Here is a 24947-nt window from a genome sequence, read left to right on the forward strand (position 1 = left end):
GGTACCAGAGGAGAAATATGACAGAACCTGGTACCAGAGCAGAACTATGACAGAACCTGGTACCAGAGAAGAAATATGAGAGAACCTGGTACCATAGGAGAAATATGACAGAACCTGGTACCAGAGCAGAACTATGACAGAACCTGGTACCAGATGAGAAATATGATAGAACCTGGTACCACAGAAGAAATATGACAGAACCTGGTACCAGTTCAAAACTCACATTAAGAGCTTGACTTTAGCCTTGGTTTGAATGAGTAATGGATTGATTGATTGATTGATTGATTTCTCTTTGACTTCCATCCTACTCTTCTTCTCCATGTCCATATTCGGACTGGTTGGACTTTGCTCTTATGCCACAGCTCCAGAATGTTGGTGTTTTTTGACCAGAATGATCAAACACAGACTGGTTTGGGTTTTTTTTTGTATTTGTGTAGATTTGTTTTCTTCTGTTGGTGTTCTGTTTACCTGTTTGACACTGAGGGTTTATGTCAGTGTTTTTCAACCTTGGGGTCACCTGGAATTCAAATGAGGTCACCTGAGATTTCTAGTAATTGATAAAACATAACAAAACGACAATTTACTAATAAAAACATACGTTGAGTTGACAGAGCCAATCCCAATCCATAGCAGACAAACTGTGAGTCTGGAACTGCAGCACTGTGGTTCTGTTTATCTGTCAAATGTTCAGTGTGTTCAGTTTCAGATGCTGCAGCTCTTTCATAATTCATAGTTTGAGTTCTTGTTTGTTCAGTATTAATTGTCAGCCTTGTAAATCCAAGCTGGACTGACTGTACATATCCTGACCAAGGAAAATAAAATTCTTCCTTTGTGCAGTAATCTACACCTGGCTTTACTGCCTCCGTCCACAATAATATACATTATATAGACTAAATGTCCTCTAAAATTAACCTGGATTTGAAACAGAGGATAGCAAACTATTACATGATGAAAAAAAATGTAAATGTAATTTTAGTTTTAAAAAAATATCTCTGTTTTGAATGTGTGGGGTCGCCAGAAAAGGTTGTGAACCAGAGGTTTATGTGGATGTGTTGGTGGGGATGCCACCTGGATGGGGGTGGGGAGTGGGGGCAAGTTCACAACTTCTGCAAGAAATGATGTCATTGTTGTAGATATTGAAAAATGATGAAGTTGTAAAAACAAACAAAAAAAAAGAAAAAAGAAATAATTTGGAAAAGCTTATGTGGGGATTCACAAGAGTTTTTAAGTGGATCTGAGTAGATATTTAAAATATATATACTTACTATTCATCCTTAACTGAATTGACTTTGACAGCCCTGGTTTAGTCGATGAACTCTGTGGAAAGACGTGTTTGTGTCAAAGTGCGTAGGAGGAGGTAGTTGATCAGATCTGAATGTGTTCTCTGTGGTCATTAGACAGTTGACAGAGAATCAACACTTCCTGTGTTCAACAGCCTCCACATTCACACCAGATTAAACCTCCATAGAAATACAGTCCAATGCACAGCTCTGTCTGTCTGTTAAACACCAACAGCATGAAAAGAATGCAGACAAAAGTCCAGTTGTGTCAGTGATTTGAATTATTACATCTGTTTAGAAAACATTAAACAAACAAAAACATTTAGATTCTCTGAGCCTTAATCCTAAATTATGCTTAAATGTTGAATATTTTCATTAAACTTTCATTATAATGTGAATTACAGACTCAGCTCAACAGGTTTTCATTTAGAGACGGAAACAAAAAACACTGAATCGAACATGTCGGCCTCATGTTTGATCAAAGGTTGGTTTATTTATTTGTACAAACAGAACCACGGCCTCTTCATGTCACATTATTTCACCACGTTAACAAGAAAAATATTAAACATCACTAAGTCATTCACTAACACAGTCTGTTCATTTACTGACTATTAATGACTATTAAAAATATAATGGACAAGTTTATGAAAAAGACTTAATAATAAAATTATAATAGACTGAACAATAAAAGAAATAATGTAATAAATGTAACTGTATTTATCCAAAGCTGTCTTTGATACTTTTATAAGAATAAACAACAGTGTCGTCGGCGTAAAGATTTACCTCAACTGGTCTGATATTAAGACTTTTATGTCAGATTTGATACATAATGGACAGAATATTTTCAACCTGATCCTCAGTGTCGATATGAAATCACAACATATGAGACAGAAAATAAACCATTTAACCACTGACAGAGTTTCTAATCAACATGTTCACTCTGGAACTCATAAACAACAGTTGAAACTGTCGACTCTGCTTAAATAATGGTTGAAAAAATATCTTAGTTTCTAAATTTTTTCTTCAGTCTCAGTTTAATCTCAGTTTATTGATATTTGACAGAAAAAAAACTCAAATTATTAGTTTAAAGCACAGAAATCCATGTGAATGAATGAGACATAAAACACTGGTTTCAGTCATGACAGATAAAGAGTATTTATGTCAAATTTATGGACAATAATTCAAATAAATGCACTATATGAAAAAGTGAAATTATGTAAATGCATAAAATAAATGTGAATATTAATTATAGAATATATCATCTGGAGAGGCAGCAAAACATTTTTGTCTTCTGTAGGGGACAGGAGTTATACAAAGACAGAGTTATATAAAATACACAAAACACTGTCCACTGCAAAAGATATTTCATGAAAAAATTTTAAAAGTCAGAAAGACCATTACATTATGCTGTTTCCAATCAAGACAATTATTTAATGTAAAAAAGCCAAAGTTTTGGTTTCCTGGGTCTCAGGAGGATATTAATATTAGAAAAATGAAAAGTGAAAAATTATATGCTATCATGTATCAGAGCTGAGACACAAATAAACATCACATGACCGCACTTGAAAACCCTCGGCCTTCAGTCCACGCCACAGTTTTTGCGCATACGGACAGACGGACGACGAACGGATACAATATATATACAGGGTGTCCCAAAAAAACTGACATCATTTCAGATGTCCATATCGGAGTGACTACACGGTCAGGAGAAATGATACTGAATAGGATTTATTGTGGACATAAAATGTTTTATTCTACAAGTTTCAAATGAAAAATTCTGGGGGATGGTAATTTTATAATGTTCCAAAGTTATTACAGATGTTCAACATGAACGCCGTTTGTGACGCAGCACACATCAAGTCGGTTCTGGAGTTTGTTTTTCCCGACACAAACAGCCTTCCTCTTGAAACTTCTAATGCCACGTCCAAATCTGCTTTCCTGTTGTCGCTTGTTTATGAAATTTTCTACCAAATTCACATCACACATTCACATTTGACTGAGTTTGGGCGTACTTCAACACACAGAAGGCCTTTTCTGCTGCAGTAAACGGCATGTCTGTTCATGAAAGCAGAACAATCAAAATGATGACACTTTTTTGAGCAAAAAGAGCAAAGAAAGTTTAAACAAATTATTAGATGATGAAATGTTGTCAGATGTTTTGGGACACCCTGCATATATATGTATATATATTTCCATGGTTGTGTGGAGCAGGTGGATGTTCTACATTAGACTCCTTACACAGAGTCCACAGCAGTAAAGCAGACTCTTCATTATCAGAACTGAGTAAAACAGACAAGACAGACGCTGGGAGTCCCAGGGCTGGACAGGAGGACCAGGAGGACCAGGAGGACCAGGAGTCGGTGGGACTGTCGGGGTTGGTGGAAGAGCTGGAACCTCTGAAACACAAATCAGATCTGTGTCAGTGCTTCTGTCGTGCTTCGTCTGAACACACCTGAAGCTGAAACACAGCTGAAGCCAGTCCAGAGCCTTCATCACCTTGTTGGGTCTGGGCCATCACCGCCCCCCCCTCGTGCTGGACCGTGCACCAGTATTTCTCTGAGCTGTGGTGATTGTGATGGACGGTCCTGATGGCGGTTCTGCGTCCAGACTCTTGGACCTCCAGCTGTTCTCCCTCAGCGTCGGGCAGATCCTCCACAGCTCCGTTGCCCTTCTGTCTTTTCCAGGAGAACCGGACCTCAGGAGGAAACATGCCTGAGGCCACACACAGCAGGGAGGTCTTCCCGTCCAGGTGGGCTGTGGACGCCGCCTGGTACACGTCCACCACGGGCTTCAGCGGCCGATCACCTGAAGGTGGACACGTGGACACGGTGAGCAGCGGCCGACAGCTGTGCACTGCACTGAGTCTGATGTGAAAGTGACTGAACTATAGAACGACCCCAGGAGATTCAGCAGCACTAGGACTGACTGCACACACACTGATGTGAGCATCCAGTAATGAAAGCATTCAGCAGCACAAACAGAAGATGACCCTGGGTCTGAGTCCTCACACAGTCACTGACAGACCAGGAGGGAATATGAAGAGGAACAGCAGGGAAAGCAACAATAAACACATGTCATTATGAATGAGAGCAGCAGGACGGGACCCACACTGACACAAACAAACCCCCTCAAATCTACCAGTACTTCTGTTTTTAACCCATAAACACACACACACAGTTTTGTGTTCATTTACAACTGAGTTTTTATCGACATTTAACCTCTCCCAAGTCATTTATCACAGTTTATTAGAATATTATCCGCTGTGTTTTGTTTTTCAGTGTAAATCATGTATTTTTCGACAATTAATTCACCGATCATGTAATTTTTTATCAAAGCTCAGAATAAATTCAAAGATTATTATTATTATTATTATTATTATTATTATTATTATTACTTCCATCCTTATGTTACTTGTAACAATACCTGAGTAATAACTACTATTATCACTTTATTATAATTATTATTATCCTGTTATTGTTAAAGTATATATATAATATAATTATTAATTTATTATGTGTAATTGCCCGTTATTCACTACTGTTTTTATAGTTACTGTTATTATTGTATTATTACTTTTTTCTTTCCTTTTGTTTTGTAATATTTCTTATATGTGTACATTTCTGATCTAATCGAATCTAAACAAAGAAAACTGAAGAAAATCTGACTTTTTCAGTCCAATCTGTCATTAACTGAACATGACATAAAACACCCAGAGTTTATTAAACCCTTGGAAATAAATCTACTGGATGTGAACAAAGCTTCATTGTGACATGATTATTTATAAATATGAGTATGTATTCACTTTAAAATTAAATGTAATAATTATTTTATATAATTTTTTTTTACATGTCTTTGGTCAACAGGTTCTAGAACTTTGAAGAAAATATAAGAACACGATGCATCTGGAAAATCTACATAAAGGCCAGTACATCTGTTGAACTGCTTTAGGTTATTTATTCATTTATGTATTTGCCAAATTTATATCATGTTAAATGACTTTATAATTAAGGTTTGTTTTCATGTGTAAATAACAGTATCATCAGCGTACAGGTTTACTGTCCACAGTGTCAGCGTGGACAAGATGAGTCATGGAATTCACTATTTTTATTCCGTAAAATATTTATCCTTTTCCATTTAATTTTACAGGTTTTCATTGACTTGTACGACACTTTTCCTAATACAAATTAATTACAGGTGAAGTCGTTCTAGTCATCTGATCATTAAAATCAATAATAATATAAAATCTTTAAAAATACCTTTTACATATGATTTAATGTATTTTTCACATCGTGTAAGATGTTTTTTTTTTAGTTTTTTCTGAATGACTCAGATGATTGAACATCACTATTATCACTTTTTTCAAAATATAAAAATACACACTTTGTTTTTTAATAAAGAATAATTTCTGTTGAAGAGAAATAGTTTTAAATATAAATTCAGTCATAATTAAACTGTATTTATTATTTATATTATATTTATATTATTTATTTACTCATGAATAATTATCAATTTACATTAATAATAAAAACATATAAAACCTGAAGCAGCAGAAACTGACTTTAAACACATTTGACATATTTACAACTAAAAAATGATATTAAATGTTTTTTTCTTACCTGTTACGTACAGTTTAGTCCCAGAACCAAAGATCATGTACCACAGTGAAATCTGTTGGTACAAAAACCTGTGGGCTCCACCACCGTGGGCTGACGTGGACTGAACGTGTCCAGATGATGAACCAGGATCAGGTTCCAGATCCATGATGTGTTTGTCTCATGTCCACGTCAACAGGACGGTTTTGTCTTTGTCTTTTCTGCATCACTTTGACTCTGTGGATGAACGTGGTTCAGGTCCTCAGTCCTTTAGTCCACATGGACTGGATCTGGACCCACTGATGGATGGATTCGCATTCATGGTCTCCAGAGGATTCACTTCACATCCTCACTTTTGAACTGTGGACAAACACAGCAGTGGTTTTCATTGTCTGTCCATTTTCATGGGTCCAACTCTGAGTCCAACATTGGTCCGTGTCCATGACTCTTCAGGTTTATCCTGTTTGTCCTTTGGACTCTGACTTTTATGCTCCGTTTTTTCCAACATTAAACCTGTTCAAATGTGTCAAATCTGCTTCATAATATGAAATCTATGGGATTCAAAGTGTCCTCAGATCAGTTAGTTTGTGTCTGAGATGGAGCTGAACTATGGGATGGTTGCCGTGGTTTCCTGTTCTGTTCCTGTCACTAACGCTGGTTGATGTTTCTTCATCTGGAGGTTTTTGTGCAGACTTCAGGAGTCTTTTATCACTGTGGTTCCTGACTTCCAACAGCTGCAGTAGTACGAGGCTGAATGAGAGGGTTTAACTGTCTGGATCTGCAGCTCAACACCTTTACCTTTACGTACAGATGAGAAATCATCTTTCTGAGGATGATTGTAACTTTTATATAAGTTACCATCACTCATATCAATAACCAGAATCAGTTTAAATGTTTCTGTGTCTTTCTTCTGGTACCACAAAATATAACTTAAATCACACTTCTCAGTTCCTCCACAGCTGAAGGAGACTTGTTGACCGACTCTCCTGGTCAGTGTTACATCCTCCTGAATCAGCTGTGTTGCCGTGGCGACCAGTGCTGTAGACAAACAGAGGTGTGGATGAAGGTTAGTGTGGCTGCGTTTTGTGCAGGTAGAGTGTTGTGGCTCCTGATTGGCTGGAAACACTCACCTGAACACAGACAGCACAGAGCAGCCGGTGGTAGCAGAAGCATTTTGTGGCATTTCCTCTGGTGAACCTGAGCCGAAGCGGCGTCTGCTGCAGCTGAGGACAAACCAGGACGAGCTGTGACATCAGACCAGGGCCGCCTGCTTTCTAACAGCTCCTACGACCTCCCATCAGCCCCTGCGGCTCGGCCGAAACCCTGGTGCGGTTTGACGGGGGGGAGGAGGCGCGGCTGAGGGGCGGCGGTTACCATAGAGACGGAGGAGCACATCCTGTGTGCTGGCGGACGTCCACAGGTGTTGATGTGAGAACACAAAGTGTGGTTTAACAGTGAAAACGATGCACAGACACTGGGATTCACACATCACTGACACTGTGTTCACAGCTGGTCAGGACTGCACTGAGTCTGCACTGGCCTTTCCCAGAATCCTCTGCTTCTGTCAGCTGATTCAGTTGAAGGTTTCTCCACGTTGGTTGGAATCTAAACGCAGCTTCAGTAAATCTGGGTCACCATGAAGCACAAACACACAAACACAATCCCATTCAGATGAATTCACTGCCACTGGTTTGTGTTGTTTGTGGAACGACTGAGAGAAAAAGACTCAAGTAGAAACACACAAAGCTCCGCCCACTTTGACCACATGTTCACTTTAGTTCACATCAGTCCATCATTTAGTTTGGAAACATCGGACAAACTTTTACTGAACCTTCATATATAATATTACAGAAATATTCATGGAAAAATAGGATGAATCCTGAATATGTTCAATGTTTCATATGATCCAAGTCTGCATTAACACAACATCGAATCTACACAACATTCATTATAAAACACAACATGTAAATAAAGTAGGTTTAACACAAACTTAAGTCAAAGTTGAACATTTTCAACCTGTTGTTTTTTCCATTTTATGTCTGATATTATTTTCGAGTAAAACATTAGATCCGCTTTTTCAAATAAGATTGAATCCAGAATATTACAGTGAACAAAAACATGTAAATCTGTTCATATTATTCCAACCCAAGTCCATCTGTTTCATAAATATTTATTGTTTAATGCATTAATCAAATGTCAGATATAGGCTTAATTATTTTACTGTTTTCATCTGAGAGAGAAAAAAGCTGTTAATTTGTTTTGTTTTTTTCAGAAATAACTCAGTTTCCAAACTGGACAGAATTAGTTTCTAAATAAATGTTCAATAAACTCGTTAATATCTTTAATGTGGTTTTGTCTGTTAATCATTTATTAAAAATTAAACATCCCTCATTTATTATTTTTTATATCGTTGTTTTTCATTTCAACTTTTACATTTAGTTATAATTTTTTACTTTACATAGCGGTCTATCTTTTTCATAAATAATATAATTATTTTTATGTAAAATCTAAATATATTCCGTCATGTCTTTTTGAATGTTCTGCAGATCACTTTATTGTCATTCGGGCAAATTATATCAAAGACACACTGCAGAACGAATGACGATGCAGGGTCAACACTAAAAACACAGAGAGTTGAAAAACACCTGCCATAAAATAAGTTAGAAAATACTGATGAGGTAGTGGAATAAATAAATAAATAAATAGAGAGAATAATAAATACATTTTCAGAAGTAATTTCACATCCCTTATTTACAGACATTTATTTAAAAGGTGGATGGCGGTAGGACAGAAACTGTTCCTGAACCGAACAGTTTTACATTTCAGGCTGTGGAACCTTCTGCCTGAGGGGAGGAGGGCAAACAGTCCACAGGCAGTGGGGGGGGGGTCTCTAGAAATCCACAGTGTCGTCGCTAGGCAACGTTGTTCCACCAAGTCCCTTACAGGGGGCAGTGAGACCCCAATGATCCTGTCAGCAGAATGTTTTAGTTCTAATGTTCCTGTTTTCTGCTGAAACCCAAATGGAACAGAAAACCCAAACCCTTCATTTATAATATTACAGAAATATTAAAGCAAAAACAGGAGGAATAATGAATAAAGTACAAATAGACCAAAATAATAAATAAAGTCTGACAATAGACAGGTTTTGTCCTTTTTTCTCTGTAGACCTTGGACTGTTGGTGGGTCAAAAAAACTGGTCCCACTCCTCTGGTGGATCAGATGGATGAGGAACTGTTCAGAGGTCAAAGGTCACAGGTTCACATCCACACCGGTTCATCTGAAGGGGTTTTTTCTTCTCATCTGTTTTCACGTCCAGACCTGATGCAGCCTGTGTGGAGAACTGATTCACACTGAAACAGGTGTGAACAGGTCGAACCGCTTCAGGGTCAGACCATCAGTAGTGGTCTGGACCCACATTTGGACCCACATGACTCTGATCTGATGGTCACAGTTTAGTCAGACGTCATGTTTGACCTGAACAGGTGAATTAGACCCTGGTCTCCTGGTCCAGGATCAGGTCTGGATGGACCTTTGTATTTCTGTGCTGGTCAGTGGTTTTGTTTTACTGTGTGTTTTAGGTCAAAACAGGTGGAAGAACAGAAAAAGACAAAGAGAGGAACTGAAGTTTGACAGGTTTGGACTAAATAAGGCACTAGAATGGACATCAATAAGAGATTTAGGATGTTGAACATCAGCTGTGAACTGGAACACACTGAACAACAACAAGGATTTGAATTTGGGCCCCGGAGTTTATGTTTTGGGCTCTTTTTTATAAATCAGTCCAGCTGCTTTTTGACACCTGTTGAACTCCATAAAGCAGTTCCACGGACAAAAGTCTGTTGAAAGGGGAAAAAAAAGGAAAATCACAACACTGGAAACAACAGTAAAAACAAACTAACTAAAAAAAAAAAAAAAAAAAAAAAAAAAAAAAACACAAGGAAAACCGTGGGGAAAAAAAGCCCAAACCGTCTATTTTCATAGGTGGTGGGGGGGTGAACTGAGCATGCTCAGAAGTCTATGGAAAGAACAAGGTCTATTCTATCAGCACGTTTAGAAATTTTTTCTATTGAGCAAACGGTTGAATTGTTATGAATATTGAAAATTCCTCGTACATTCAGAACACTCACCACAGACACGTCAGGGGTTAAAGGGTTAAAGTGGATGTTACTGCAGCACAAACAGGTTTAATCACAGACAGAAATGAATGAGTGAGCTGCAGTTTGTATTTGTAACCACTAGAGGGAAGCACAGTCCAGGTTTTCTACTGACAGCTGCAGCACAGAGTGAAGTCAAAAATTATGTAAAGTTGAAAAAAATGATGACTATAAATATAAAAGTTGAATGGAAAAACAACAACAACAAAAGAATGAATGAGGAAAGTTTAATTTTTAATAAATGATTAACAGACAAAACCAGATTAAAGATATTAACGAGTTTATTAAACATTTATTTAGAAACTAATTCTGTCCAGTTTGGAACTTGAGTTATTTCCAAAAAAACAAAACAAATTAACAGCTTTTTTCTGTTTCAGACAAAAACAGTAAAATAATTAAGCCTATATCTGACATTTGATTAATGTATTAAACAAATTATTTATGAACCAGATGGAGTTGGGTTGGAATAATATGAACAGATTTACATGTTTTTGTTCACTGTAATATTTTGGATTCAATCTTATTTGAAAAAGTGGATCTAATGTTTTATGTGAAAATAATATCAGACATAAAATGGAAAAAGACAACAGGTTGAAAACGTTCAACTTTGACTTAAGTTTGTGTTAAACCTACTTTATTTACACTGAACAAAATAGAAATGCAACACTTTTGTTTTTGCTCCCATTTTTCCTGTGTGCCGTTTATTCCTTAGCTTTCACCAAGTCTAAGTTCAGCAGATAGACCGCTCAGTTCCATTGGTGGCAGCGGTGGTTCTGTTCTGCCCACCGCTGTTTATAGTTATTACTGCGGTTAGCCTAGCTTCTCAGTATAGTTAGCCTGCGTAACTGTTGCGCTTAGCGGCGTGGAAAAAAAGAATAGTCATCATGTGGTCCGGTGATGCAGACCCCTTTAAACCTACCAGGAGGGCTTCCCCTGGACTATCACCTATAGAGACAGAGTGATTGTGGATCTGCCTGCCCCCTTTGAGTTTCCTCAGCTGGAAGTGGCAGTGGGAGCTACGGCGGGCGACAGCGGGGAGCTGGTGACAATACTGCCCACCCGTCTGTGCCAGTCTGCTTTTCTACTATGGGACAGCCTTCCCCATGCGCTCAAGTCAAATTCTGCGGCCGTCAAAGAGAAGATGGGATGGGCTTTTGGACACAGACAGTTAATGGACCGTTTTAGAGCCAACATATGGGCTCGTTCACCAGTTCCGGGGCAGAGCCTGGAGGTGTACGGCTGATGTGAGCCGGCTGGAGCTGGTCCTCCTGTTTTTACCTCTGAGTTGTGCGTGCATCACTGTTGTTAGTAAACACTGAAACTCATCTATGGTGCCTTTATCACAAGCAGACATACTCGCAAAGAACAAAACACGCAAACACCAGTCCAAAGAAAAACACCATATAAAGCAACAGTTGTGACTTTCTGGATCCAGATAGTGTGCCTACCAATATGGCGGTGTAAACAACAGTCACATGACCAGTGACGTCAGCTGCAAGTCCTGAATATTTGGGTAAAGTTAAAAATGGGAGATCTACTAGTACTGCAGTACAGGGTCGGACTGAGACTCATTTTCAGCCCTGGAGTTTCATATCTCAGACCGGCCCACTTTAGATCATGACCGATTATTATTAAAATCATGCAATTATAACCTTACATGTTAGGTCTACACACTGTTCTGCAAAGCCTTCTAATTCAGTGTATTTTCTAAAATATTTCCAATTCAGCGCAAGTAAAGGTTGCTTCACAATGTGGATTTATTTCAAAAGTGAGTGCACATTGACATCTCCAACATTATTATTCCTCACAACACAACAATAACATAATATATATTTTTGTTCTTATAAGTGTTAACATTTTTCAAACCTTTAAAATGTTTGAAATGAAAGTATAAAAATATTAAAAATTAAAAAAAATAAAAAATAAAGCTTGCTGCACTTTCTAATAACTATTATTTTTGTATCCTCTGAAACAAAAGATTTCCATCACAACTTACTTGCGGTTTGTTCCATCGATGCCATTGAAAACTTTTGGTACAGTGATATTAGGGGTTTGATGAGGATGATAAGAAAAAAATATGTGTATCCTGTGACTGAGGGTGAGCAAAGCAATCAAAGCTAACAACAGACTCCTCTTCATCTGTGTCATTTGTGCCTAGTGGTTCAGGGTTGTGCTGCTGAGCTGCTCCTCTGTCATCAGTAGACTCTGCTCTCCCTTTCACACTTCCTCCAGTTTCCCTAGACTCGCCTGCACCTGGATCACAATAAAAAATAATATCTACAGACATTTGGACTTACTGAACCAGTTCAGATCTTTACACTGGCTAAATATGCAGGCTTATTTAATATTACTTTATACTATTGCCTTTCAGTTGTGGGCTTTGTGTATTTACTGTCTCACTTTTGATAATAAAAAATAAAATAGGCCAGTATTATCATTTGGGTCTAGAAAGTGGTTTTAGTTGAACTACTGCTTGTTGACACAGTCTGTTCCAACAGCTCACCTTTTCCTTCCATCCTGACAGGAACAATCCCCTCATCACTACTGGCTCCTGGCTCTGCTTCTGACACTAAAGCACAGTTTAAAAATGCTCAGAATTCTCAGCACAAATCTTCTATTTTCAAAGCCTTGGTGTCAGTTTCATTCATGTAGTGCTGAATCCTGGAGCATCTCAGAGCACCTTTCATACTGAACAGGCCTACACCATACTCTTCATTGGAGCCTATTTCTTCTAATCCTCTTCCCTCTCTGAGCAGTCCTACCTGCCCACTCTGGACTTGTGGGCTCATGGCTGCTGTCTGCTGCTGGATCTGCTTTCTGACTCTGAGGAGCTACAAGACAAAGTTTCCCACTTATGTGGCGTCGCATCATACTATTATTTAAATGACATAACGTTATGTTCCACGTCACAATGCCACACAATTCACTGACTCGATAATTAACTAACTTGAAAGGTGGTTTACCCATTTCATCGTCCTCATTAGTTGTTTCAAACCGGGAGGTCGTTTTTGTGAAAAAGTTGCAGATTTTGGCACATTTGGCTGCGTTTGCTTCCAGAGCTTTCCTCTTTTTAATTCTTGCTTCTCCACACCACCTGAGCTCTTTCTATTCTCCATGTTTCAAACAGCAAACACAGCTGACCATCCACAGCCTGCAGAGCACAGATCGTATATGCTCCACAGCTACAGTACAGAGCTACTAACTGTATGCAAGGACATGTTACGTCAGGTCACGGTGTGTCCGCAAACAAGAGGAAGAAAACAAACAGTTTGCTAGTAGAGGGGGAGGGGCCCAGGAACAGCAGCTGCAGATTACGTGATCAACTCAGTGCTATGACTGGAACTGGATTACCGGCCCCCAAAAAAAAAAAAAAATAAATAAATAAAATATTAAATATATATTTAAAGTGAACTCCGGCCCTCGTTGCCTAAATATTATACCGGCCCACCGGGAATTGTCCCGGTCCTCCTGATTAGCCAGTCCCGGCCTGACAGGATCTAATGTTATATCACAAAATGTTCCTGTGTTCAAACTGAAATTCTGTTTTACAGACATTACAGTTTAAGATCCTGTTCAAATGTTCATATTCTATTAGTTCAGAACTAACATCAGAACATTATTTTAGTTCAGTCCCAACAAAGGAACTACCATCTGCCTCTCAGACAGGAAAAAGTGCTTTTAGGATGATTCAAATAACCATTATTTAATAAAACAGTGTTAAATAATAATAAATAAGATATAAACAATAAAGAAAACCAAAAAACTAAAATGAACCTCCGCCATATCTGCATTTTAATGAACACCTAAAAATATCCATACCGTACTTTTTAATATTGATTCAGTATTGTGAGATGAAATATCGCGATATATTGCAAGACCGATATTTTCGAAAGACGCTAGTTCTGATCATGAACATTTACATGATCAGTAAATTGAATATAGAATATGCCTGATCTGTAATCTATAGTTTGGTCTTATTTAACTTAATTAGTGACTGTATTGTAGATGATACATAAAAAATTATAATTCTCTTTTTTTTTTTTTTTTTAACCTGTTGTGGTTTCCCTTCAGGCCACCCACTGACAGGCCCCATTAGAATGAGATCATCAGCATTAATACCACTGTACTGTCAGAGTCATAATATTATGGCCCACAACAACAACAACCACCTTCAACTTTCACCCACAAATAATAATTTGACATCCATTCTGATAATTATCCATACTATCTGATATTAAAATATTTAGCAGTGCAATATTTCAAGCCCTTTCACAAACCTCTAACTGTATTTTTATCTAAAAGTGACAGTTTGTGTGTACTAACAATGGCTACACAGCTCTAAAGAAAGTGTCAAAATATTCTGAAATAGTTAAATTAATGAGATTTGAGCTGCACAGTGAAGGTTATAGTACAGAAGAGGATTCACCTTCAACTTTCCTATTCTTTGTTGTTGCCATGGAAATTAGTAGACAAGGGTCAAAGGTCAAGAATGAAGAGCAGAAAGCATTAACATGGTGTTGTCACCATGTGGTGAAAAATGAATTACATTATAAAGTTTTATGATGGATTTATTCTGTTTACCAGTGTGAACGAGTCACAAATAATACATGAGGAAATGCAGGAAAAACTATATAGATACATTAGTAAAATTACAAAAAAGAGCTATTAGAAAATTAATAAAGTAGGATATTTTGGAGAAACGATTATTATTATTATTATTATTATTATTATTATTATTATTATTATTACATTAATTATTTATTCAACTTCAAACTTTAAAAACTGCAGGATATTGTATATGTTAAAATACTACAGATGATTTATAAAGTAAAAAAATATTTTGTTTCAAATAGGATTCAATATTTCTTTAAATTAAGAGAGGTTCATTATAATTTCAGAGGTCTGAATATTTGTGAATGGACTAAAGTGAGGACAAATGTGAAGTCTAGATGGATTTGGGCTGTGAGGGTGAAATTATGGAATGGACTTGATGATGAATTTAAGTTGTTCACTTCTCTGACAAAGTTTAAAAATGTCTTCAGTATAAAATCTTTCAGGAATATTCAGTTGAGTTGGTTGATATGTTTTTGTTGTTATTGATTCTTTTGTTATAATGAAAACACTTGATGCTGAACACATTTAATCTAATGTAAGCAGTGGATCAGGGGAAAAGGATAGGCAAAAAAATACTACCCTATTCCTTTTTTTTGTTTATTATAATTATTGTACTATGTGCAATGATTAATGTTAAAAAAAAAAAAGAAATAATCCATTCATTAATTCATTCATTATGAGTTTGAAGCTGAACACATCTGAAATCTGACCAGGCTGAACTTTAAACAAGCCTGGTTTAAAACATCCTGAAAATACACAGAAAAGAATTATTTAGGGATTTAGAACATTTTCTATGTGAATGTTGTGACATAATGATTCTTTTGGGAACACATAGTATACCCTTACCCTTTGGAGGGTCTTGTGTAGAAATGTGGAACATTTTTTGGTGGATTTGAGGACATGTTGAAAATCCTTATTTTTGGAGCACTTGGAGACCGTTGAAATAAAGATTTAAAACAAGCTGAAAAAACATGGACAGGCTTATTTAGCTACTTGGAATAGTTTGAGTGAATTTAGTGACATGAATGAAAATGATCCGTTTTGGAACACATACAATAGTCTCACTACTGGGCCATAGGAGAGCACTGGCAACTGTTGGAATAAAGTCTGAAAACAGAAGGAAACAACTGGAAAAGACTTATTTAGTCATTTAGAACTGAATTTGAGGACATGATGAAAAGAATCCATTTTGGAGCATATATTACAGCCATACTCCACCACTAGAGGGCACCAGTGACCAATGAAATAAAGGTTTCAAACATCCTGAAACAACTGGGAAAGTGTTCTTAAGACACTGAGAAGAGTTTTGAAGTGGATGTGAGTGTTTTTCTTCATGAATCATATTCTGAGCCTTATTACTGGACCACAGGAGGCACCAGTGACCAATGAAATAAAGGCTGAAAACCACCTGAAATGTGCACCACCATCGAACTGGAAGGAGAACAACCCTCCTGCCTCTGTTCACTGGATTAGAGGTGATGGTGGGTTTGGACCTGGAAACAATGAGGTTTACAGAACACAGGTCTGAGCAGAACTAGGACAGAACCTGGTACCAGAGCAGAACTAGGACAGAACCTGGTACCAGAGCAGAACTAGGACAGAACCTGGTACCAGAGGAGAAATGTGACAGAACCTGGTACCAGAGAAGAACTATGACAGAACCTGGTACCAGAGCAGAACTAGGACAGAACCTGGTACCAGAGCAGAAATAAGACAGAACCTGGTACCAGAGAAGAACTATGACAGAACCTGGTACCAGAGCAGAACTATGACAGAACCTGGTACCAGAGCAGAAATATGACAGAACCTGGTACCAGAGAAGAACTATGAAAGAACCTGGTACCAGAGCAGAAATAAGACAGAACCTGGTACCAGAGAAGAACTATGACAGAACCTGGTACCAGAGCAGAAATATGACAGAACCTGGTACCAGAGCAGAAATATGACAGAACCTGGTACCAGAGCAGAACTATGACAGATCCTGGTACCAGAGGAGAAATATGATTGAACCTGGTACCAGAGGAGAAATATGACAGAACCTGGTACCAGAGCAAAAATATGACACAACCTGGTACCTGAGAAGAAATATGACAGAACCTGGTACCAGATGAGAAACATGATAGAACCTGGTACCAGAGAAGAAATATGACACAACCTGGTACCAGAGCAGAAATATGACAGAACCTGGTACCAGAGCTGAAATATGACAGAACCTGGTACCAGAGAAGAAATATGACAGAACCTGGTACCAGAGGAGAAATATGACAGAACCTGGTACCAGAGAAGAAATATGACAGAACCTGGTACCAGAGCAGAACTATGACAGATCCTGGTACCAGAGGAGAAATATGACAGAACCTGGTACCAGAGGAGAAATATGACAGAACCTGGTACCAGAGCTGAAATATGACAGAACCTGGTACCAGAGAAGAACTATGACAGAACCTGGTACCAGAGCAGAACTATGACAGAACCTGGTACCAGAGCAGAAATATGACACAACCTGGTAACAGAGTAGAAATATGATAGAACATGGTACAAGAGCAGAAATATGACAGAACCTGGTACCAGAGGAGAACGATGACAGAACCTGGTACCAGAGGAAAAAATATGACAGAACCTGGTACCAGAGCAGAACTATGACAAAAACTGGTACCAGTGCAGAACTATGACAGAACCTGGTACCAGTAAAGATATATGACAGAACCTGGTACCAGAGGAGAAATATGACAGAACCTGGTACCAGAGCAGAACTATGACACAACCTGGTACCAGAGGGGAAATATGACAGAACCTGGTACCAGAGAAGAAATATGACAGAACCTGGTACCAGAGCAGAACTATGAAAGAACGTGGTACCAGAGGAGAAATATGACAGAACCTGGTACCAGAGGAGAAATATGACAGAACCTGGTACCAGAGCAGAACTATGAAAGAACCCGGTACCAGAGAAGAACTATGACAGAACCTGGTACCAAAGCAGAAATATGAGACAACCTGGTACCAGAGGAGAAATATGACAGAACCTGGTACCAGAGCAGAAATATGACAGAACCTGGTACCAGAGGAGAAAGATGAAAGAACCTGGTACCAGAGGATAAATATGAAAGAACCTGGTATCAGAGCAGAAATATGACACAACCTGGTACCAGAGGAGAAATATGACAGAACCTGGTACCAGAGGAGAAATATGACAGAACCTGGTACCAGAGAAGAACTATGAAAGAACCCGGTACCAGAGCAGAACTATGACAGAACCTGGTACCAGAGCAGAAATATGACACAACCTGGTACCAGAGCAGAAATATGACAGAACCTGGTACCAGAGGAGAATTATGACAGAACCTGGTACCAGAGCAGAACTATGACAGAACCTGTCACCAGAGGAGAAATATTACACAACCTGGTACCAGAGCAGAACTATGACAGAACCTGGTACCAGAGCAGAAATATGACAGAACCTGGTACCAGAGCAGAACTATGACAGAACCTGGTACCAGAGCAGAAATATGACAGAACCTGGTACCTGAGGAAAAATATGACAGAACCTGGTACCAAAGGAGAAATATGACAGAACCTGGTATCAGTGGGTAACTATGACAGAACCTGGTACCAGTTCACAACTCACATCAAGAGCCTGACTTGGGCCTTGGTTTGAATGAGTAATGGATTTCTTTCTTTTTTCTTTCTTTCTTTCTTTTTTCTTTCTTTCTTTCTTTCTTTCTCTTTGACTTCCATCCTACTCTTCTTCTCCATGTCCATATTTGGACTGGTTGGACTTTGTTCTTATGCCACAGCTCCAGAATGTTGGTGTTTTTTGACCAGAATGATCAAACACAGACTGGTTTGGGTGTTTTTTGTATTTGTGTAGATTTGTTTTCTTCTGTTGGTGTTCTGTTTACCTGTTTGACACTGAGGGTTTATGTCAGTGTTTTTCAACCTTGGGGTCACCTGGAATTCAAATGAGGTCACCTGACATTTCTAGTAATTGATAAAAAAAAAAAAAAAAAAAACTCAAAAATTTACTAATAAAAACATATGTTGAGTTGACAGAGCCAATCCCAATCCATAGCAGACAAACTGTGAGTGTGAAACTGCAGCACTGTGGTTCTGTTTATCTGTCAAATGTTCATTGTGGTCAGTTTCAGATGCTGCAGCTCTTTCATAATTCATAGTTTGAGTTCTTGTTTGTTCAGTATTAATTGTCAGCCTTGTAAATCCAAGCTGGACTGACTGTACATATCCTGACCAAGGAAAATTAAATTCTCCCTTTGTGCAGTAATCTACACCTGGCTTTACTGCCTCCATCCACAATAATATACATTATATAGACTAAATGTCCTCTAAAATTAACCTGGATTTGAATCATAGTATAGGAAACTATTACAAGATCAAAAACAAATTAATTTTAGAAAAAAAAATTTTTCTCTGTTTTGAATGTGTGGGGTTGCCAGAAAAGGTTGTGAACCACAGGTTTATGTGGATGTGTTGGTGGGGATGCCACCTGGATGGGGGCGGGGAGTGGGGGCAAGTTCACAACTTCTGCAAGAAATGATGTCAATGTTGTAGATATGGAAATATGATAAAGTTGTAAAAAGAAAAAAAAATACAGAAAAAAAAAATATATGGAAAAACTTATGTGGGGATTCAGAAGAGTTTTTAAGTGGATCTGAGTAGATATTTAAAATATATATACTTACTATTCATCCTTAACTGAATTGACTTTGACAGCCCTGGTTTAGTCGATGAACTCTGTGGAAAGACGTGTTTGTGTCAAAGTGCGTAGGAGGAGGTAGTTGATCAGATCTGAATGTGTTCTCTGTGGTCATTAGACAGTTGACAGAGAATCAACACTTCCTGTGTTCAACAGCCTCCACATTCACACCAGATTAAACCTCCATAGAAATACAGTCCAATGCACAGCTCTGTCTGTCTGTTAAACACCAACAGCATGAAAAGAATGCAGACAAAAGTCCAGTTGTGTCAGTGATTTGAATTATTACATCTATTTAGAAAACATTTAACCAAGAAAAACATTTAGATTCTCTGAGCCTTTATCCTAAATTATGCTGAAATGTTTAATATTTTCATGAAACTTTCATTATAATGTGAATTACAGACTCAGCTCAACAGGTTTTCATTTAGAGACGGAAAAAAAAAACACTGAATCGAACATGTCGGCCTCATGTTTGATCAAAGGTTGGTTTATTTATTTGTACAAACAGAACCACGGCCTCTTCATGTCACATTATTTCACCACGTTAACAAGAAAAATATTAAACATCACTAAGTCATTCAATAACACAGTCTGTTCATTTACTGACTATTAATGACTATTAAAAATATAATGGACAAATTTATGAAAAAGACTTAATAATAAAATTATACTAGACTGAACAATAATACAAATAATGTAATAAATGTAACTGTATTTATCCAAAGCTGTCTTTTATACTTTTATGAGAATAAACAACAGTGTCATCGGCGTAAAGATTTACCTCAACTGGTCTGATATTAAGACTTTTATGTCAGATTTGATACATAATAGACAGAATATTTTCAACCTGATCCTCAGTGTCGATATGAAATCAATACATATGAGACAGAAAATAAACCATTTAACCACTGACAGAGTTTCTAATCAACATGTTCACTCTGGAACTCATAAACAACAGTTGAAACTGTCGACTCTGCTTAAATAATGGTTGGAAAAAGGCCTTAGTTTCTAAATTGTTTCTTCAGTTTCAGTTTAATCTCAGTTTATTGATATTTGACAGAAAAAACCTCAAATTATTAATTTAAAGCACAGAAATCCATGTGAATGAATGAGACATAAAACACTGGTTTCAGTCATGACAGATAAAGAGGATTATTCATATATATATACATATTCAGGATTCATCCTATTTTTACATGAATATTTCTGTAATATTATATATGAAGGTTCAGTAAAAGTTTGTCCGATGTTTCCAAACTAAATGATGGACTGATGTGAACTAAAGTGAACATGTGGTCAAAGTGGGCGGAGCTTTGTGTGTTTCTACTTGAGTCTTTTTCTCTCAGTCGTTCCACAAACAACACAAACCAGTGGCAGTGAATTCATCTGAATGGGATTGTGTTTGTGTGTTTGTGCTTCACGGTGACCAAGATTTACTGAAGCTGCGTTCAGATTCCAACCAACGTGGAGAAACCTTCAACTGAATCAGCTGACAAAAGCAGAGGATTGTGGGAAAGGCCAGTGCAGACTCAGTGCAGTCCTGACCAGCTGTGAACACAGTGTCAGTGATGTGTGAATCCCAGTGTCTGTGCATCATTTTCACTGTTAAACCACACTTTGTGTTCTCACATCAACACCTGTGGACGTCCGCCAGCACACAGGATGTGCTCCTCCGTCTCTATGGTAACCGCCGCCCCTCGGCCCCGCCTCCTCCCCTCTGTCAAACCGCACCAGGGTTTCGGCCAAGCTGCAGGGGCTGATGGGAGGTCGTAGGAGCTGTTAGAAAGCAGGCGGCCTTGGTCTGATGTCACAGCTTGTCCTGGTCCGTCCTCAGCTGCAGCAGACGCCGCTTCGGCTCAGGTTCACCAGAGGAAACGCCACAAAATGCTTCTGCTGCCGCCGGCTGCTCTGTGCTGTCTGTGTTCAGGTGAGTGTTTCCAGCCAATCAGGAGCCACAACACTCTACCTGCACAAAACACAGCCACACTAACCTTCATCCACGCCTCTGTTTGTCTACAGCACTGGTCGCCACGGCAACACAGCTGATTGAGGAGGATGTAACACTGACCAGGAGAGTCGGTCAACAAGTCTCCTTCAGCTGTGGAGGAACTGAGGAGTGTACCAGTAATTATATTTACTGGTTCCAGAAGAAAGAAACATTTAAACTGATTCTAGGTATTGAGAGGTCGAGTGGTACCTTATATGAACCTGACAATCATCCTCAGGCAGATGATTTCTCATCTGTAAATAAAGGTAAAGGTTTTGAGCTGCAGATCCAGACAGTTAAACCCTCTCATTCAGCCTCGTACTACTGCGCCTGTACGAAGTACAATTACTGGTCTGCCCACAGTGAGAAAAGACGCCTGAAGTCTGTATAAAAACCTCCAGATGAAGAAACATCAACCAGCGTTAGTGACAGGAACAGAACAGGAAACCATGGCAACCATGGAAAAGAAAAGACAAAGACAAAACCGTCCTGTTGACGTGGACATGAGACACACACATCATGGATCTGGAACCTGATCCTGATTCATCATCTGGACACGTTTAGTCCACGTCAGCCCACGGTGGTGGAGCCCACAGGTTTTTGTACCAACAGATTTCACTGTGGGACGAGATCTTTGGATCTTTTGTTCTGGGACTAAACTGTACATAACAGGTAAGAAAAAAGCATGTAATATCATTTTTTTAGTTGTAAATATGTCAAATGTGTTTAAAGTCAGTTTCTGCTGCTTCAGGTTTTATATGTTTTTATTATTAATATAAGTTGATAATTAGTTATGAAGATTGCATTTTTAAATAAAATTTAATTATGACTAAATTTATATTTAAAACTGTTTCTGTTCAACTGAAATTATTCTTTATTAAAAACCAAATTGTGTATTTTTATATTTTGAAAAAAGTGATAATAGTGATGTTCAATCATCTGAGTCATTCAGGAAAAAAAAAAACATCTTATACATGATGTGAAAAATACATTAAATCATATGTAAAAGGTATTTTTAAAGGTTTATATTATTTTTTATCTTAATGATCAGATGACAAGAACGACTTCTACTGTAATTAGTTTGTATTAGGAAAAGTGTCGTACAAGTCACTGAAAACCAGTAAAATTAAATGGAAAAGGATAAATATTTTATGTAATAAAAATAGTAAATTCCATGACTCATCTTCTCCACGCTGAAACTGTGGACAGTAAACTTGTACGCTGATGATACTCTTATTTACACATGACAACAAACCTGTATGACAAACTACTCAAACTAAGACAAATGGAAATAATTATATTATTATTTCCTCATAATATATTAATCATAGTCATTTAACACAGTATAAATTTGGCAAATACATAAACGAATAAATAACCTAAACCTAAAGCTGCCCCCCGTAAACCCATTGTAATTTTAAAAAGTAATAACTCCAAAAGTCTTGGTCGGATCAATATGCAGTTTTTGCCTCTCTGATCCTTGGCTCAAAATACATAAGTACTGCAAAAGGCAAAGAATAGAACTGTCCAGTTCATCAGTTATAAAGCAAACACACATACACGCACACACACACAGAGGTCACTGGGCTTTTATAATATAGACTAGAAGAAATAATAATAAAAGAGTAATAATAATAAAAAATTATATATATATATATATATATATATATATACATAAAATAACAGGATAATAATAATATCATAATAAGTGAAAAAAGTACTAGTAATTGGAACAATGTATAAGTAACAACTAATATAAGTGCCCTCAGTGACTGTGTGAGGACTCAGACCCAGGGTCATCTTCTGTTTGTGCTGCTGAATGCTTTCATTACTGGATGCTCACATCAGTGTGTGTGCAGTCAGTCCTAGTGCTGCTGAATCTCCTGGGGTCGTTCTATAGTTCAGTCACTTTCACATCAGACTCAGTGCAGTGCACAGCTGTCGGCCGCTGCTCACCGTGTCCACGTGTCCACCTTCAGGTGATCGGCCGCGGAAGCCCATGGTGGACGTGTACCAGGCGGCGTCCACAGCCCACCTGGACGGGAAGATCTCCCTGCTGTGTGTGGCCTCAGGCATGTTTCCTCCTGAGGTCCGGTTCTCCTGGAAAAGACAGAAGGGTAACGGAGCTGTGGAGGATCTGCCCGACGCTGAGGGAGAACAGCTGGAGGTCCAAGAGTCTGGACGCAGAACCGCCATCAGGACCGTCCATCACAACCACCGCAGCTCAGATAAATACTGGTGCACGGTCAAGCACATGGGGGGGGGCGGTGACGGCTCCTGGTCCTCTTAGTCCTCCTGTTCCCCCTGGTCCTCCTGCTCCTCCTGGTCCTCCTGTCCAGCCCTGGGACTCCCAGCGTCTGTCTTGTCTGTTTTACTCAGTTCTGATAATGAAGAGTCTGCTTTACTGCTGTGGACTCTGCGTAATGAATCTAATGTAGAACATCCACCTGCTCCACACAACCATGGAAATATATATACATATATATGCAGAGTGTCCCAAAACATCTGACATCATTTCATCACCTAATAATTTGTTTAAACTTTCTTTGCTCTTTTTGCTCAAAAAAGTGTCATCATTTTGATTGTTCTGCTTCCATGAACAGACATGCCGTTTACTGCAGCAGAAAAGGCCTTCTGTGTGTTGAAGTACGCCCAAACTCAGTCAAATGTGAATGTGTGATGTGAATTTGGTAGAAAATTTCATAAACAAGCGACAACAGGAAAGCAGATTTGGACGTGGCATTAGAAGTTTCAAGAGGAAGGCTGTTTGTGTCGGAAAAAAGAAACTCCAGATGTGTGCTGCGTCACAAACGGCGTTCATGTTGAACATCTGTAATAACTTTGGAACATTATAAAATTACCATCCCCCAGAATTTTTCATTTGGAATTTGTAGAATAAAACATTTCATGTCCACAATAAATCCTATTCAGTATCATTTCTCCTGACCGTGTAGTCACTCCGATATGGACATCTTAAATGATGTCAGTTTTTTTGGGACACCCTGTATATATATTGTATCCGTTCGTCGTCCGTCTGTCCGTATGCGCAAAAACTGTGGCGTGGACTGAAGGCCGAGGGTTTTCAAGTGCGGGCACGTGATGTTTATTTGTGTCTCAGCTCTGACACATGATAACATGTAATTTTTCACTTTTCATTTTTCTAATATTAATATCCTCCTGAGACCCAGGAAACCAAAACTTTGGCTTTTTTACATTAAATAATTGTCTTGATTGGAAACAGCATAATGTAATAGTCTTTCAGACTTTTAAAAAATTTTTTATGAAATATCTTTTGCAGTGGACAGTGTTTTTGTGTATTTTATATAACTCTGTCTTTGTATAACTCTTGTCCCCTACAGAAGACCAAAATGTATTGCTGGGTCTCCAGATGATATATTCTATAATTAATATTCACATTTATTTTATGCATTTACATAATTTCCCTCTTTCATATGGTGCATTTTATTTTAATTATTATCCATAAATTTGACATAAATACTCTTTATTTGTCATGACTGAAACCAGTGTTTTATGTCTCATTCATTCACATGGATATTTGTGCTTCTAATTAATAATTTGAGTTTCTTTTCTGTCAAATATCAA

At 38.1% G+C, this 24947-nt stretch overlaps 1 protein-coding gene and 1 pseudogene across 1 annotated transcript; one reads left to right on the forward strand and one right to left on the reverse strand.

Annotated features, from left to right (window-relative positions):
- Positions 1-1753: 1753 nt before the first annotated feature.
- LOC115413458 (immunoglobulin lambda-like polypeptide 5) lies at positions 1754-7215 on the reverse strand. The gene is made up of 4 exons (XM_030126319.1): positions 7003-7215; positions 5897-6910; positions 3777-4085; positions 1754-3676 (listed from the first exon to the last, which is right to left on the reverse strand). Exons 2-4 carry the CDS (start codon positions 6039-6041, stop codon positions 3501-3503), a joined length of 630 nt encoding a protein of 209 aa, XP_029982179.1. The 5' UTR covers positions 6042-6910; positions 7003-7215; the 3' UTR covers positions 1754-3500.
- Positions 7216-20542: 13327 nt separating this feature from the next.
- Positions 20543-24603, forward strand: LOC115413464 (uncharacterized; annotated as a pseudogene).
- The last annotated feature ends 344 nt before the right edge of the window (positions 24604-24947 follow it).

This window comes from Sphaeramia orbicularis, chromosome 22 (genome assembly GCF_902148855.1).
Source record: "Sphaeramia orbicularis chromosome 22, fSphaOr1.1, whole genome shotgun sequence".
NCBI lineage: Eukaryota > Metazoa > Chordata > Actinopteri > Kurtiformes > Apogonidae > Sphaeramia > Sphaeramia orbicularis.

Coding starts and splice junctions, on each gene's coding strand:
- LOC115413458 (XM_030126319.1), bottom strand. CDS start 6,041: ATGGATCTGGAACCTGATCCTGGTTCATCATCTGGACACGTTCAGTCC. Junction 4,086..5,896: donor GACTAAACTGTACGTAACAG/GTAAGAAAAAAA, acceptor GTCCACCTTCAG/GTGATCGGCCGCTGAAGCCC. Junction 3,677..3,776: donor GATGGCCCAGACCCAACAAG/GTGATGAAGGCT, acceptor TTTGTGTTTCAG/AGGTTCCAGCTCTTCCACCA.